The 14,252-nt window shown below is 59.1% G+C and overlaps 2 protein-coding genes across 2 annotated transcripts; both read left to right on the top strand.

Moving 5' to 3' along the window:
• Window positions 1–58: 58 nt before the first annotated feature.
• Window positions 59–7,255, top strand: asa2 (mitochondrial F1F0 ATP synthase associated protein; the record flags this gene model as incomplete). Its single annotated transcript, XM_002956097.1, has 16 exons — window positions 59–87; window positions 325–386; window positions 599–671; window positions 865–889; window positions 972–1,097; window positions 1,836–1,891; window positions 2,262–2,433; window positions 2,649–2,801; window positions 3,303–3,446; window positions 3,668–3,784; window positions 4,105–4,224; window positions 4,468–4,676; window positions 4,771–4,918; window positions 5,314–5,474; window positions 5,866–6,851; window positions 7,222–7,255. The coding sequence occupies 15 exons, from the start codon at window positions 59–61 to the stop codon at window positions 5,891–5,893; spliced, it is 1,623 nt and encodes a 540-aa protein (XP_002956143.1). The 3' UTR covers window positions 5,894–6,851; window positions 7,222–7,255.
• Window positions 7,256–11,304: 4,049 nt separating this feature from the next.
• On the top strand, window positions 11,305–14,192 carry VOLCADRAFT_97074 (uncharacterized protein; the record flags this gene model as incomplete). The annotated part of the gene is made up of 4 exons (XM_002956096.1): window positions 11,305–11,507; window positions 11,785–12,364; window positions 12,813–12,956; window positions 13,245–14,192. The coding sequence occupies 4 exons, from the start codon at window positions 11,305–11,307 to the stop codon at window positions 14,190–14,192; spliced, it is 1,875 nt and encodes a 624-aa protein (XP_002956142.1).
• Between the last annotated feature and the right edge of the window lie 60 nt (window positions 14,193–14,252).

The following is a 14,252-nucleotide window of genomic DNA, read 5'->3' as shown; positions in this document are numbered from 1 at the left end:
TGTGGTCTCAGAAAACCTTGACTAACTTTCTCAAGTTACCACACATTGTTGCTACAACATGAACTCCTCCTGGCTTAAAGCTAATTGGTAGGCTTCAGCTTGCTTGCGGCATGGTGCTGCTTGGCTTGTGCAACATTTTTTACTGGGCCTCCTACCCGTACACTCTTGATGCCCTGGTGCTCCACCCGACTGAAAGTCTTGTTGACGCGTGCGCGCAATACTGGCCTGCCAACGTGGATTAGGGGTGTTTAGGAATCTTGCGGGCAGACCCGCTATTGGTTTCACGCCTTTCGGCACTTGTCAGTTCTCTTGCGCTCCCTGCAGCTGCCCATCAAGTTTTGGAAAGATGAAAAGCTCGCTCCGCGTCCTTACGGCTGCCTGGTCAGGTATGTCAGTTTAAGCAGTTTGGCAAGTCGGCTAATCAGTGACCGCTATTGAGACATGGCGATGCCGCTGAACTGGCGTTTGATTGGCTTGGAGCATTGTGTTCCCATAGCCATTGGCATTAGTAGATATGGACCTGCCGTTTGTCGGCGCGGTTCTTCCGGGATCATGTTTCAGCGTTTGCGGAACCGGCTCTCTGCCTCAATCGGCGTAGGCATGGGAGCGCTTGAGCTTGGAGCATCTGCAGTAAAGCAGTCCTCCCAGCTTGTTGCTGAGATGACCGTGAGGTGAGCAGGAGGGGTGTCGTTGGGCGAAGCCTCAAGGATGTTTGCGTGACCGCAGCCGTTGACGCAAGTTTTTTGCCAATACCATGAATACACATGGAATGCAAAAGCCCCTCAGTACACGCATGGGCCGAAGCCTTGCTACTAACTAAACCTTTTCGCCACCCTCGCCCCTGTTTCCTGCGCTTGGCCCAAGGAGGTCTACCTGCGGCTCTCTGGTGGTAAGATGGTTAAGGGTTTGCAAAGACGGATTCCCCCAAAAACTCTATGGAAGCGCTGAGGATGTCTTAATCTTTCCTGTAGGCTGTGCGGTCGTTTGCTGCTGCTGCAGCGCCCGCTGTCCAGGTTCCAGGAGTATCAGGCGACGCCGCGGGGGTGTTGTCGTCCATCGAAGCTCTCCTCAGCCCCGAGGCTCCATCTACGGGCAAGGTGGGGCCAGGCAATAAATGTCCCGTTGGCGTCGTGCATTCTTAGCAGGAGCACGGCTGTAGCGTAGCAGGGGTGCAGTACGCCTCCTCAGCTCTGCAAGACGACAGGAATAATTCTGCTCATAATTATGCTCAAAAGGAGCGAAGGAGGCAAAGCAAATTTTGGGCGCGCGGAACGAGGTTTTGTTTGAATCGAGACCGCCGAGGGAATGACGACGGCCAATTTTAATAGCCGATAGGGCCATGCATCGAGCGTAAATGTCAGAAAGGCGGTAGCCCGGGACGAGCGCTCTCACGCCAGAAGGGAGAAAGCATGACACGGGGTTTGTTTGTAAGTAGTGTTGGAGGAACGGCTATGTTTGCTGCCGGGCGCACGTCAGAGGACTGAGATGATGCAGAGCGTGGCTTGCCGCTGCGGGTCGTTCCACCTGGGTCGCTCGCTGAGTAACCTAGTAGGGTTTAAAGGTTAGATAACATTCTTGGGCCTTGCCGGGTGACCTTTAAACTCGAACCGCGGGCACTGGCGCAGGCTCCGGGAAAGCGCTACTAGTGTGGCAGTTTCCCCGCTCGTCCAGCCTCCCCATTAAGGCTCAAACAATTTGCTGGGTGCGGAATATGGCTGTGGTAAGATTCTAGTCGTCCCGGTTTCCCGGTGGCGTTCCGGTAGGGTTTCCCGTCCCTCAGCCTTATCTCGTTTTCAACACCCCCACGGTGGCGCCTCTCTTCCCCCCTCTCTCAGGACGTGGCGGACGCGGCTGTAGCGCTGGCCTACCTGGGTGCTCGTGGCAACCGCAGGTACGGATAGTGGTGCAGAGATGCGTCTTCACTTTTTAGTGAGAGGTGGCATCAGCAGGCAACGTGTAGCCGTGGCGAGTTGGGCCGCGCACTACACGGGAGCTGTGGGGTCGAGATGGTGCATTTACGGACGGGTATATGCGCGGTACCCGGACAGCTGAAGCTGTCGCCCTGGTATCTATGATCCCGTGGTATCTTCCGAAGTGTCTCCCGGACTGAGGCCGCCGTGCATCCATTGCCATCAAACGACCGACCCCATTGCATTAGCAGCAGTAGCTGGAGGGTATTTTTCAGGCTGAAATCCCCGAAGTGCAATTCCATCTCGCTAAGCTACTCTCCCTTTCCCCACGGTCTTGGCTTTCTCCCCCAGGCTGTGGGGCAAGGTGCTTGAGAAGGCCGCCTCCCTGGGTCCTTCCCTGGACGGTCCCTCACTCGTTAACCTTAGCTGGGCGCTGTCCGCCGCCAACGTGGAGCACACCCGCACGCTGGCGGAGCTGGCGGGCCCGCTGGCAGCCAACCTGAAGAGCATCAAGCCGTCGGAGGTGGGATGAAGATCAGGAGAAGGGGGAAGGTCAAAATGGCAAGAAAATGTGCAAAGCGGGGGTGATGGAGCGACGGGTGGTTCGAGGTGGAAGGACGCCCTGCAGTCCTTTGCCTTCCGCTGGAATGCATCTTTGTGTGTGTTGTTCCCTCTGGCTTTGCGGCCATGTGGTGTGAGGCTCACGTGCTGCGATGGACCACTTGGCACTGTGCGCAGGTCTCCTACGTGGTTGAGGCTCTTGGTAAGGCCGGCATCGCGGACGTGGAGCTGTTTGCCACTGTGGCCGACCTGTCGGAGTCCAAGTCTGCTGAGCTGTCCGCAGCTGATCTGGCGCGTCTGCTGTGGGGCTTCGGCTCAGCTGGTGTGCAGGTGTGCACCGGCAACTCGCCTATGCCGTTTATCCACGGGATGGGGGGGGGAGAGGTTCTTAACGAGTGTAGTCCTCCGTGTCAGGAGCGATACATGTCGGCGATGTGGTCCACAGCGCAGTTGAGCTTACGTCCAAAGGGCCAATGTGGTCCAACTTGGATGTTGTTTAAAGTTCACGACGAAATCAGGACGCGGAGTTAACGAAGTCCCTACGAAAAATTAAGAAACGGAGTTCACTTCAAAAATTTCGCAGTTCCTAGGGGGCTCCTTCCGACGTGTCTTTTCACTGGTGCTGCTTATCGCTCAGATGTCCTCTGGCTTGTTCGGCATACTGTGTCCCCATGTCGGCTCTGGCCCCTTCACGAACGAACAAACATGTACTGGAAATTCCTTCTATTTTGTTATTGGTCACTCCTTTCAAGAAATCCACTCGTGTGCAATTCCCACTAGTTCCAGCCCACGGCGCAGACCATGACAGCACCTAATCCCTCTATCCTGCAGGACGGCAAGCTGGTGAAGGTGGCGTCTGCAGGTCTGGTGGCCAAGGCGGGCGAGCTGGGCGGCCGGGAGGCGGCTCAGGCGCTGTGGGGCCTGGCGGCGCTGCGCCGGGTGCCTGACGCCGCTCTCCTGGGAGTGCTGTCCAAGGTAGGGCGGGAGGTTCCTGGGAGAACTGTTTCGTTATCGCTGCGACAGCTGTACGCGTGGAGGACTTTTAGTTCCCTCGCTTGGCAGTTTCGCGCTGTTGTGCATGCCTATTTTTGGTCGACCTGCTTGACATATAGCGTACGTCTCCCGTCCACACCCTGTTATTCAAGTCACCCGAACAATTCACATCCGCCTCCTTCGTCATACTCTCCTCGCCCCAGGCGCTCAAGGGCGGCGTGGATGCCCCTGCGGACGCTGCTGCAGCTGCTTGGGCTCTGGCCACCTTGGCCGTCAAGGCGGACGCGGCCACTGTGAGGGCGCTTGCAGATAAGGCGAAGGTAGGGGTGAATGTGTCTAGGCAACCGTGCACACGGCAGGTGTATTATGCAGCAAAAGTCGGGTCAGCGGGATGGGGCGGCGGTCTAGCCAAGGCGACATGATGCATGGTGACAAAATGGGGCCCCAGCCCAATTGCAGAAGGAATGCATGGCCTTCAACTAATGCGATTTGCGTATTTTTTTCTCCTCGTATGTTTTTTCTCCTCGCGCCAAGTGTGTCATGCTTACGAGGCCACATTTCGAACGGCACCTCGAAGGCTTGATGTTTCCAATCTGTACGTAAGCGCAATGACACCTATCACACCTGCCCATGCGCGCAGGCCGGTGCCGGGGACCTGAGCGCTGCGCAGGCGGTGCAGGGCGGCTGGGGCCTGGCGATGCTGGGTGACAAAGACGGAGCCGCCGCGCTGCTAGGCGCTGCGACAGCTGTTGTGCAGAAGGTGAGGAGGATGCAGTTTGCAGGTTTTGACCTTAGTATAACCTATTAGAGTACATCAAGCTAGATTGGGTTCCTGAAGTTGGGTTCCTGAATAGGAGTGCCATTTATGGTTCTCTGGCGCTGTCAATTATGGGTGCACTTCGATGATAGGTTGCCTGGCCTTCTCTCCTCTTCCTATGAATGATTGCTGTCCTGTTCCCTGACACCAGCCCACCCCCGGATCCGCCCGGATCTGAACCGTCAGGACCCCGCTGCTCTGAGCCCCTCAGCCCTGGCGCTGCTGTATGCGGGCTCGGTGGCAGCTGGTGTGACTGGTCTGCCCGCCCAGGTGACCGATTTTGCCGCCAAGGGCTTTGGCCTGGCGGTGGAGCACAGCCGTCATGTGCGCGGCGCGGCTGCTGCCACATTCTACAAGGAGGTTGCGGAGGCTGTGGCGTATGCAACCGGTGCCAGGTAGGGCGGCTCGTGGTTGCAGGGTTCTGTGGAGGGGTGCACTTCTCCATGTGCGCTTTCTCGCACCGCGCCTGATATGGTGTTGTGTCCGCAGGCACCGCCCCGACGTGGCTGCCAAGGTGGAGTCCTACGCCGTTGCTGCTCCGGACGGCTCCACCCTGGATGTGGTGGTGCCGCTGGACGCGAACACCAAGCTAGCGGTCATCGGCGTGGAGAGCGAGCTGCTGAGCACGGCCGGAGGGGTGAGGAGGGAGCTTGGGTACCGGTCTCGGAAGGTTCATCATGTATCCGAATAGAAAACATCAATAGAAACCTAGCACTCGTGTCGAACGGTTTGTCTATCGCCGTGTACTTCTTGCCATTAGACAAATATCTGATACGGCCCGCTTCTTCGGCTTTTTTGAGGCCGCCAAACGCATCTGTGTCAATGTCACTTGCCAGATACAAGCTATTGGATAGTTAATAGGTATGCATGTGTAGGCACGTCTCCCAATTGCTACAGCGCTTTGTGAGCTCTGGCATTAGCATCATTGAAGCAGACTCGTGTAATACGTTTTTTCCGCGATTGACCTTGTCGCATGGGTTCATCTTGCCACCATGACCATCTTGCCACGTGCCTCGGTTCCGATGGCCCCAGGTGCTGGGTGGTTCCCTGGCCGCCGTCCGGGTGCGCGAGGCTCAGGGCTTCAAGGTGGCGCTGGTGCCCCAGGCGGGCTGGCCCGCGGGCGCCCCTCTGCAGGCCCGTGCACAGGCTGTGCTTGTGGCCATTAAGGCATCGGTGCCCAGCCTCAGCTCCACGTAAGTTGGGGGATGTGGTGACACATCGTGCAAGGCTAAGCTTGGGCAAATGGACGTGCTTTTGTTAGGGCTAATGCCGCCGAGAAGCAACTGTGTGATGTAGATGGGTGTGTGTTTTGTGTGCGCGAATCCTGCATGGCCGGGCGTGCGTGGTTTTGGGGGTGGGTAATGTAGGCATGCGTGCCTTCAGGAAGGTAGGGGATCCGCTCAGTAGGCAGGGGGTAGGGGATCCGCTCAGTAGGCAGGCGCCATTGTACTATCGGCATATGTAAATGGCCGTCTAATCCTGTACATGCTGCATGGGCTGTACCATGCGCATTCGAACTCTGTCTCCCTAAATTGTCACCACCTACGATACTGAGGTCTGCCTCACTATCCATGCTTGCTGCAGGGTGGACAAGCTGGCCAAGGGCCTGTAAAGAAGGCTGATTTATGATGGCTAGGGGAGTGCCTCAACCTGCATTTGCAACGAGCAGTTCGGGCTTATTGAATAGGCTGGGATAGTGTGGGTCGAACGGGGTGGAGGTTCGTTAACGCTGTGTCCGAAGGCTGTGTGGGGTTCGGGCTTTGTGGCGAAGTCTTACTTTCGCTGCTGCGCGATGGTTTGCCCGGGCCTGTAATGTTTTGGTCAACACTTCTATTTACAGGGTTATGCGCGCGAAGGCAGGCAGCGTTCATCCCACCGGGTGGCAGTAACCGTTGACTCTAATGCTTGAGTCTGTATTGTAATGTCCTTCCTTGTTGCCCTTTTCACAGCAAAATTATGTGCAGCCCGCCGTTGACAAAGTACAACCTAGCCTTCACGGTGGCAAAAACGTCATGTATAGGCTAAGGCAACACTTACCGCAAAATACCTGCCACCATCCAAATTGTGCGCACGCGAGACCACCGTGTTCACCATAATCCGACAGCAACCCTTTGCTTGGTTGCTGTTCTTAATCCCCTGGTCATTATAACCATGAGCGTGAACGCCCAGGCTGCGCATGTTGCCCAAATACTGCATCCCCTCCATGTCGACAGTCATGAGTTCAACCCGCTCAGAACCTTCCACACCTGTTTCCAGCTCTGGTCATGACAGGAACGGAGATCCAATACCATGAACGAAACCGTCTAAGCCTTAGTTCATCACGACCAAGAACAGAATTGACACCGACCAGAGCTGCCAGGACATCTCTACCAAGAGATCTGACATCCTGTCAACTACAGGTGCAGCCGTTACTGGGCTGCCATGAGCCTCGTGGCGGCAGCCGGATCAGCGGGCCCACCTATGGCCATTGCGGTAGGTGCCGGGGCGGTCCCTCCTGCCAAGCCGCCGACTGCTGAGAAGCGCGAGGGACGGGGACCCTGCCGCATGGGCAAACCCAGCGCATGGAGTTCCTGCGGCCAGCGCGCATTGAAATCCAGGTCATTCGTCATTCGACTCCATGGTATCTGCCGCCACGATACGGAAGGCCAATTCGGGCCAGGAGAGTTTTATCAACAAAAAGGACAGTTTGCGAGCTCGCGGTGGGCGCCAGCAACGGGACGCTGGAGGCGAATCACGTGACCCACCGGCATCCTGCATTAATCTGCTGCCCTTCACCTTGGCCACCCTCCCAGCCGCAACGCCTAAGTGCCCTTGAAGACCCTCAACCCCATTGCCCCATACGCAGATGCATGTTGTTGACACGCACAACGATTCCCCTATGATAAATCCTTGCCCAACGGCCCAAGAACAAGTACATCCGAGCCCCCAGTGCGGCCCCACCTCGAAGCCCATTGCCTCATCAGGCTCCTCCGGTGTGAAGGGCTCTGGGTCAGGTGGCTGGGCTCCCTGGGAAGTGCAGAGGATTGCGCCATCAGACGGCCAGGGGAGAGCACGCGGATGGCTTTACAACAGTGAAAGGAGAGGAGCTCGGATGTAAGACGAAACACTGTGGCTTTTCATGGTTGGTTAGTGCTGCTGCAGCAGCAATAGTTAGCGATGGACATGTTGGGCTACACAGTTATGCAGAGAAAAGTCAAAACACAGTGCCAGGCCGGTATACCCCGGTCATGCCATGCGTTTCTCCCCTCTACCCCCTTTTTCCTAACTTACTAGGTCATATGCTCGGTACGGCTTGACCCGGTCCTCCAGCCGCCAGCCGTACACGCCTTCATTGTAAACAAATACCCTAGAAATGCGGTCACCAAGTTCCAAGGAGGTACCGGGAGGAACTGAAACAAGGTCGCAGGGTGAGTGTTGCAAATGTAGGGCGGCAGCAGAGCACGGTGATATAAAACTGGCAGTGAGAGACAGTGCTGGTGCTGGTGGAGGTCAGGTCAGAACCAATCAGCCACAGCCACAGCCACAGCGACAACATGCCAAAGAGGAAATCCCCATCGTCATCAACCGCGGTCGCATCTTTTCGTATATCAACTTCCATGGCTCCACCGCATCGCCCTGTACTCATAGAACAAGCTTATCCCCTACTACGCTTCCCCCTCCGCCGCTGCTCCGTCCACAACGAGACCCAATCACAGCTTCCCAAGACCAGACAGTGGGACACCCCAACCGTGCGCAGCAGGCACCACAAATCAGGTAACAGATCTTTTCCCCTCACCCCCCAAGCAGCCACACACCTCTTCAGGCCGGCATCCAAGCACACCTGGGCCGCCCAGGCAGCTCGCCGGCCCGACCTGGACAGCACCACCACCACGTCCCAGGGCCCCGGCTGGCACACGCCGTACAGTCGCCGGAATTCCATGGCTGGCAGCACCAGCGCCGCCGCGAGCTCGTCCGCTGTTTTCGCACAGCGCAATGAACGAAACGACGGACAGACGGGAGTTGGTCGGAAGAAGGATAAGGGTCGTTGTAGCTGGTAGATGTGGTGTTTCATTCAAAAGTCTTGGAACCCCCAGTCCTCACGTGCACATACCGTACCTGGAATGTTGACCGTGCCCCGAATCGCGCCGTATAGCAGTCGTTCGTCAGGTCTTCGTACATCCAGGACGAGCGACGGCACATGGAACAGCGGCTCAGAGCCCAGCTGCAGCATCAGGCACAACCCATGGCGGCTGATGCTGGGCAGGCGGGGGCCGCCCAGGGAGGTGGCGGCGAAGGACTCTGCCGAGCCCACCCACACGCCAACTCTGCACACAGTGCCGCGGCAACGATGGGCAATTGGGAGGGAATCATGTGTGCAAGAAGCAAAGGACCAAGTGCCGTTGCGCCGGCAACGGGGAGACGAGGGTCAGGGCGGAGGAGAAGCAAACGCCCACAGCAAGATGCTCCATCCGCTGCTCCATCCGAGGGCAAGCTACTGTGGCAGCACGCAGCGGACGCAAACGCCGCACCCGCGCTGCGGCATCCGGAAAGCGCCTCGTAGCTCAATCACCCACCAGCCCGAGCCCTGAGGTGCCTCGGTGTCTGTCCACAAACCCCACACAGACTTTGTCCTCCTTGACCAAGGTGTGCGCTGCTGGGGAATGTTTGACGGTGTATAGCGCGAGATATTTCGCCCATAACCATATATTTGGCCACGTCAGGGGCATCCCCGGGTCCCCGGCACCTCGTTGGCGTTGGGACGCCAATGAGATCTCTCGCAGGATGACGGTCCGCACCTGCTGAAGCCCGCTGCGGCCGCCGCGGCCGTCACTGCCGCGACGGTGCGCTCGTTGCGACCCAGCACCACCAGCAAAGCGTGGCGCGGCGGGTACGGCACCAAGGCCGTGCTGGCGGAGGCCTGCGCAGTAGCCGCCGCCGCAGCTGCGGCAGCACCCACGCCGGCGGCGGAGCTGCCGGAGATGCGCCAGCGCTCCAACGCGCCAACGCCACTGCCGCCATGCGCTTCGCAACCAGGTGCTAACACTTGTCTGACCCGTGGGTCACGTGCGGGGGACCTGAATGACCGCTGGTGTTGCTGAGACTCACCGACGACAGGCGACAATGGGGCGCCGCCGTTTCCAAAACCCTGCAGGATCCCGCCGTCAGCATGCAGCTGCACCTGGTCGTTGCGGCGCTGGGCTTCAGGTTGCACTGCCATCCCGTCCTGGCCCCGTACGGCACATGGTACGGCGGAGGCGCCGCTTGACATTGCACCGGCCGCATCCCTCCCGTGCGACGATGAGGACGACCATCCGTGGGGTGAGCCGGCAACCGCCAAGGCAGGGCCTCCGCCACCGCTACTGGCAGCGTAGGCTGCCGCTGCCGTGCGAGTGAGCTCGGTGCGCCAAGCTTCCTGGCTGGGCAACGCCCGCACCCAGTTGATAGCTGCAAGGCACCGCACATGAGAAGCAACACGACATTTCACGGCCAAAAAGACATGGTTCTGCGGTCGAGTGGCAGCCAAGCGGCCCACGTCCCAACCGAAGCTGCGTGTCGTGCTGAGCTAGGCCAGCGGTGGTACCACATCCACATGCGGCTGATGCGGAGCGTTTGCGTGTGATCCTGTTACCGCGTCGCCGTCGTGTCCAAACGGCCGGTCCCCTGCCGCCTGATGGAGAGAGTGCACCCGTCCACCCCCGGAGTGGAGCGGAGTGCTTTCCCGTGGTAGCGATGAATCGTAAGTCCGCTGCCTCCGCAGCCTTGACTGTTGGCACCGCGTGAAACTCGCACTGTGTGAGGAGTCAATACGGGCCGTGGGTGTCCCTAGGGGGCCTTTGCCTCGCACAACTAATTGTCTGGCCTGTACAAGCCTACTCCAGTTCCCATGCCCCGCAGCGACAGCTGCTTTCTTAGGACGACCCACCGTTATCATGCAGGGCCCACCTGGCATGCATGGCACTGCTGCCGCCAGGTCCGGGGGCACGATCCGTGCTGCGTGGTTGGCATATGCTGGTGGTTGGTGGGCTAGTGGCGAGGCCGGTACTGCCGAAGACCCCGATGTAAGATTAGGAGGAGGAAAGGTGGCGTTGTTGCTGGTCTTGGGGGAGTCAAGGGTGCCCCTGTGGTGGGGAGGGGCGGTGGAGCTGCCGCTACTGCCACTGCATCCGTCGGCCAGTTCGAGTACAGCGCATGGGAGAGCGCCCGTCTCAATCTACACGCAAGAGGTAGGAGCCCATTCCAGTTGTAGCCGACAGCTCAGTTCGTATCCAGCTAGTAGCTTCATAACCTGCCTTCACGGACAGGCCTTTGCTGGGAAACGGCCCTCAAACCAGCGAACCATGACCCCTGCCGCTGTTCAAGTGTTCGCAAATTTGTATATGGTACATGCAATGTGCCAGAACCCAACAGGTTCGCTTAAGTGCCGAGCGGACTGCCACGTACCAGCATGCGGATGGCCGTGGCTGACAAAGGCTGAAGGTACTGTGGTTGCCGCGCGCTGGGATCATGAATCAGCGCATCATCATCTAGCTCCTTGCGGCGGGCGCGACGTCTGCCAGCTAGTGCCTTGCCGGCACGCAAAGCCCAAGCTGACACAAGCACAATGAAACCCCAGGCAAGCGGCCCGCCAACATTAATAACAGCAGGCATAGTTTTGTATCACGTGAAACAGGCCACAAATGGAAAATGCGTACTGTAAGAGGTTCAATCGCGACGACCGACAAGACAAACGGTCATTTTACAAGCAAGTTGTCGAACTTAACCAGGATTTCCAACATGAAACTCGCCTTACACATGATATTCCTCAATACATTTTGCAGGTCATGCAAGCCTACGGCAGGGCAAACTTACGACGTTAACGACAGTCATGCTTCATAATCAAGATCCAAGCGAAAGTTGCTTGGTAATCACCATGTGCAATAGCGCACCATATTCATCACACATTTGAATGTGCGTTTTTCCGCCCTCACCATTGCAGACAGGACGGTGTTGACTTCGAGGTCTGTTATTCGGATGGCACCTCGAGGGCGTACTTACTTGTTAGTTATGCGCCATGCGCAACGTCAGGACGAGGTGGATGACAATTGGACCGCTGCCGAGGCCGCTCGCCCAGGGGGCCGGCCCTGGGACCCTCCGCTCTCTTCCCCACACGGGCTGGCAGAAGCCGAAGCAGCCGCCGAAAAGCTAGCCGCGTGGGAATGCAGCACAGGCGCACGCATTGTGTCAGTGGTGACGTCACCCTTCCTCAGGTGAGGCGAGAGCACCGTCGACTGCATACGGCAGTCGGCTCTGTAAGGCCCTTTTGCGGGCGGCAGTGAAAAGTCTTGACTCTTTCCCCATCCCGCGGCCTCCAGGATTTTAAACCTGGCGGACGATTAGACCGAGGGCGCTGACTGTCTGGAACCTCCGACATTATCTGGTTCACCATACGCACACACACACACACACACACACACACACACACACACACACACACACACACACACACGCCTCGCTCCGTTGCACTGCGTCCTTTCTGACCTCCAGGTGCTTGCAGACCGCCTCAGCCGCCTGTCGCCGCCTGGGGCTGCAGCAGCTGCACCTTAGCTGGGAGTTCTCTGAGGCGTTGTGTCGGGTTGCAGGCATTCCCAGCGGCCCACTGCCCACCTGGATGTGGCCCCCTCCCCAGGGAGGAGCAACAACGGGACAAGGAACCCAGGCGCAGATTACAGGAGGCAGTAGCATCAGTTGCGCCGGCAGCGGTAGCAGCAGGGGATTGACACACGAGGACTTTCTAGGGCAGCTGGGTGCATTGGTGATAGCAGCGCCGGCTGGCGGCGGAAGCGCGGCTCCCTCTGTGGCTGTCGAGACAGCAGCTGTAGCACGAGCCCATCAGCTGCCCCAGCAGCAGGAGGGGCGTCACATCGGAAGTAGCGGGGAAGCCGCGAGACCGCAGCGGCAGCTGGAGAAGCAAAAACGGGGTGAAGGAGCGGGAAGTAGTGGCGACGTGGATGGCATGGACGGCGCGGCAGCAGCAACGTTGAGAAGGGCTGGGAAGCTCCTGCCGGAGGCCCCATCCTCCGCCTCCTCCTCCAGAAGCGGGACTGCGGAGGGGCAGGTCCTTCAGGTACGCGGCTGGTCAGCTGGGGATTATGAAAGAAGATTGAGGCTGGTGTGTGTGTGTGGGGGAGAGAGAGAGGGCTTTTTCTGGACGGTAGGGAGGTGTCTTGCTCATCCCCTCTCACCGCATGCCTTGCGGACTCCACGCAAGTCGCCTGGTGTCTCTCTGTCGGGGCGCACAGACACATGCGCACCCTTAACCTGCGGGATCTCCCGATGTAATGCTTTTGCCAACAAGACACATACGCACATGCACACACACAAATGTGCAAATGATTCGTGCGCACCTCAGCTCCCACCTCAGCCGCAGCTGCCACGAGAGCCCTACGTGCGCCTGTGTGCACGCGAGTTAAAAAAAGTGCGACGTCTGATGCACAGTCGGGCGACTACATCTCCGGATACCTCTTTGCCCGTATAGTCGCCCTGGCCAGTTACCCCCATTCCCGCCCGCCCAGGGGTTGTGCGTTACGGTGCTGCCAGTGCGGTCGCTGCCGGGACGCACGTTAGCTGCAGCAGGCGGCATTGCCCACGTCGGCCCCGCTGAGGGGCCTTGCCGCGGTGCGGTAGCACCGGACAGCGAAGTGGAAATGGAGCGCCAGGTCGGTGGTGAAAACTTGCATGGATTGAAGGATGCGGACCTTTGCGTAGCCGGCGGGACCCTTGTGCAATGTCCCGCGTGCGGCGCGGAAAACTGTAAAGGCATGGCATATCATGAGGAGGCGGAAGAGGAGAAGGTGGATAAGGATAGGTGCCAGGAAGGAGCCCAGCAGCTGCAGCAGAGTGAGCTGAGCGCGCGAGGTAGGGGTGCGAACAGGTTGCCATCCAGCAGCAACCAGTGTACGATAGCGGTGGCGGCGCCTCCGCCATGGATGTACGGCGTACCACAGAGTCCTGAGACTCTTGAGGCCGCATATGAGCGATATCGGAGCGCACTGCAGTGCTTGATGGCGACGGCGGCGGCAGCCGGCGGTGACATCGCTGACGGAGGAAACGCCGTCGGCCATGGCAAAGGCGGCGGCGGGGGTGACCTAGGCGCCCTGGCTGCTGCCAGTCTGGGCAACCCCGAAGCCGCCTTATCCTCAGAGGCAGCTGTTGAGGAGCGGACCTGTGGGGTGCCGGGGGATCTGGGGCCGTGGTCTGCAGTGTGGCAGGCGAGGCCTGCGAGGCGAACTCTCAAGGATGTGGTTGGGACTGCCGCGGAAGCTGACAGCAACGACGACGCCGGCTGCAGGGGCGACTGCGCGGCAGCAGCTGCGGTACAGAACGGGCCGACGGTGACGGCAGTGGGCTCGAGAGCGCCAGGCAGCGGTACACCTGATGAGGCCGCAGCCAGCACTAGCAGCCGTCCTGGCGGTGGTGAAGGTACAGAGAACGGCGTCACATGCTGCGGTGAGGACCACGATAGCTGTCCAAGTCTGCAAAGACATCCCACCCCCCCTGTCAGTACTGCCCAAGACACGCCGCCGTACGTGTACAACGGTATGCCAGGGACGGCCGTACTGGTCGTTACCCATGGTGATGCGGTGGCTTGCGCCGCGGCCACCGTGGCGCCGTGGGTACTGGTGTACGAAGTACGGCATACGGGTTTTGTGGTTCTCGCCTCCGGGGAAAGGTGCGAGGATCGAGGCAAGCTGTTTTGCTGCGGTGATCACGCGAATGTTGCCGCCGCTGAGCCAGGGCGGACGGAACCAGAAAGACCCGGGTCGGGGTCGGGACCGGGCGGACAGGACCGGCTGGGTCGGAGAAGCGGCGGCGTACATGATGCCGCCGCCTGGGAGCTCGTTCCGGACATCCAGGGCAACCAGGGCGTATTGTGGATGTCAACTCTGGGCTAACAGTTGGCATGGTACGGCGGCATTGTGCGGCGAGGTGGTGTGCATGGGCCGTACACACTA

Source organism: Volvox carteri, assembly GCF_000143455.1.
Source record: "Volvox carteri f. nagariensis unplaced genomic scaffold VOLCAscaffold_57, whole genome shotgun sequence".
Lineage (NCBI taxonomy): Eukaryota > Viridiplantae > Chlorophyta > Chlorophyceae > Chlamydomonadales > Volvocaceae > Volvox > Volvox carteri.
This window is presented reverse-complemented; position numbering and strand designations above follow the sequence as displayed.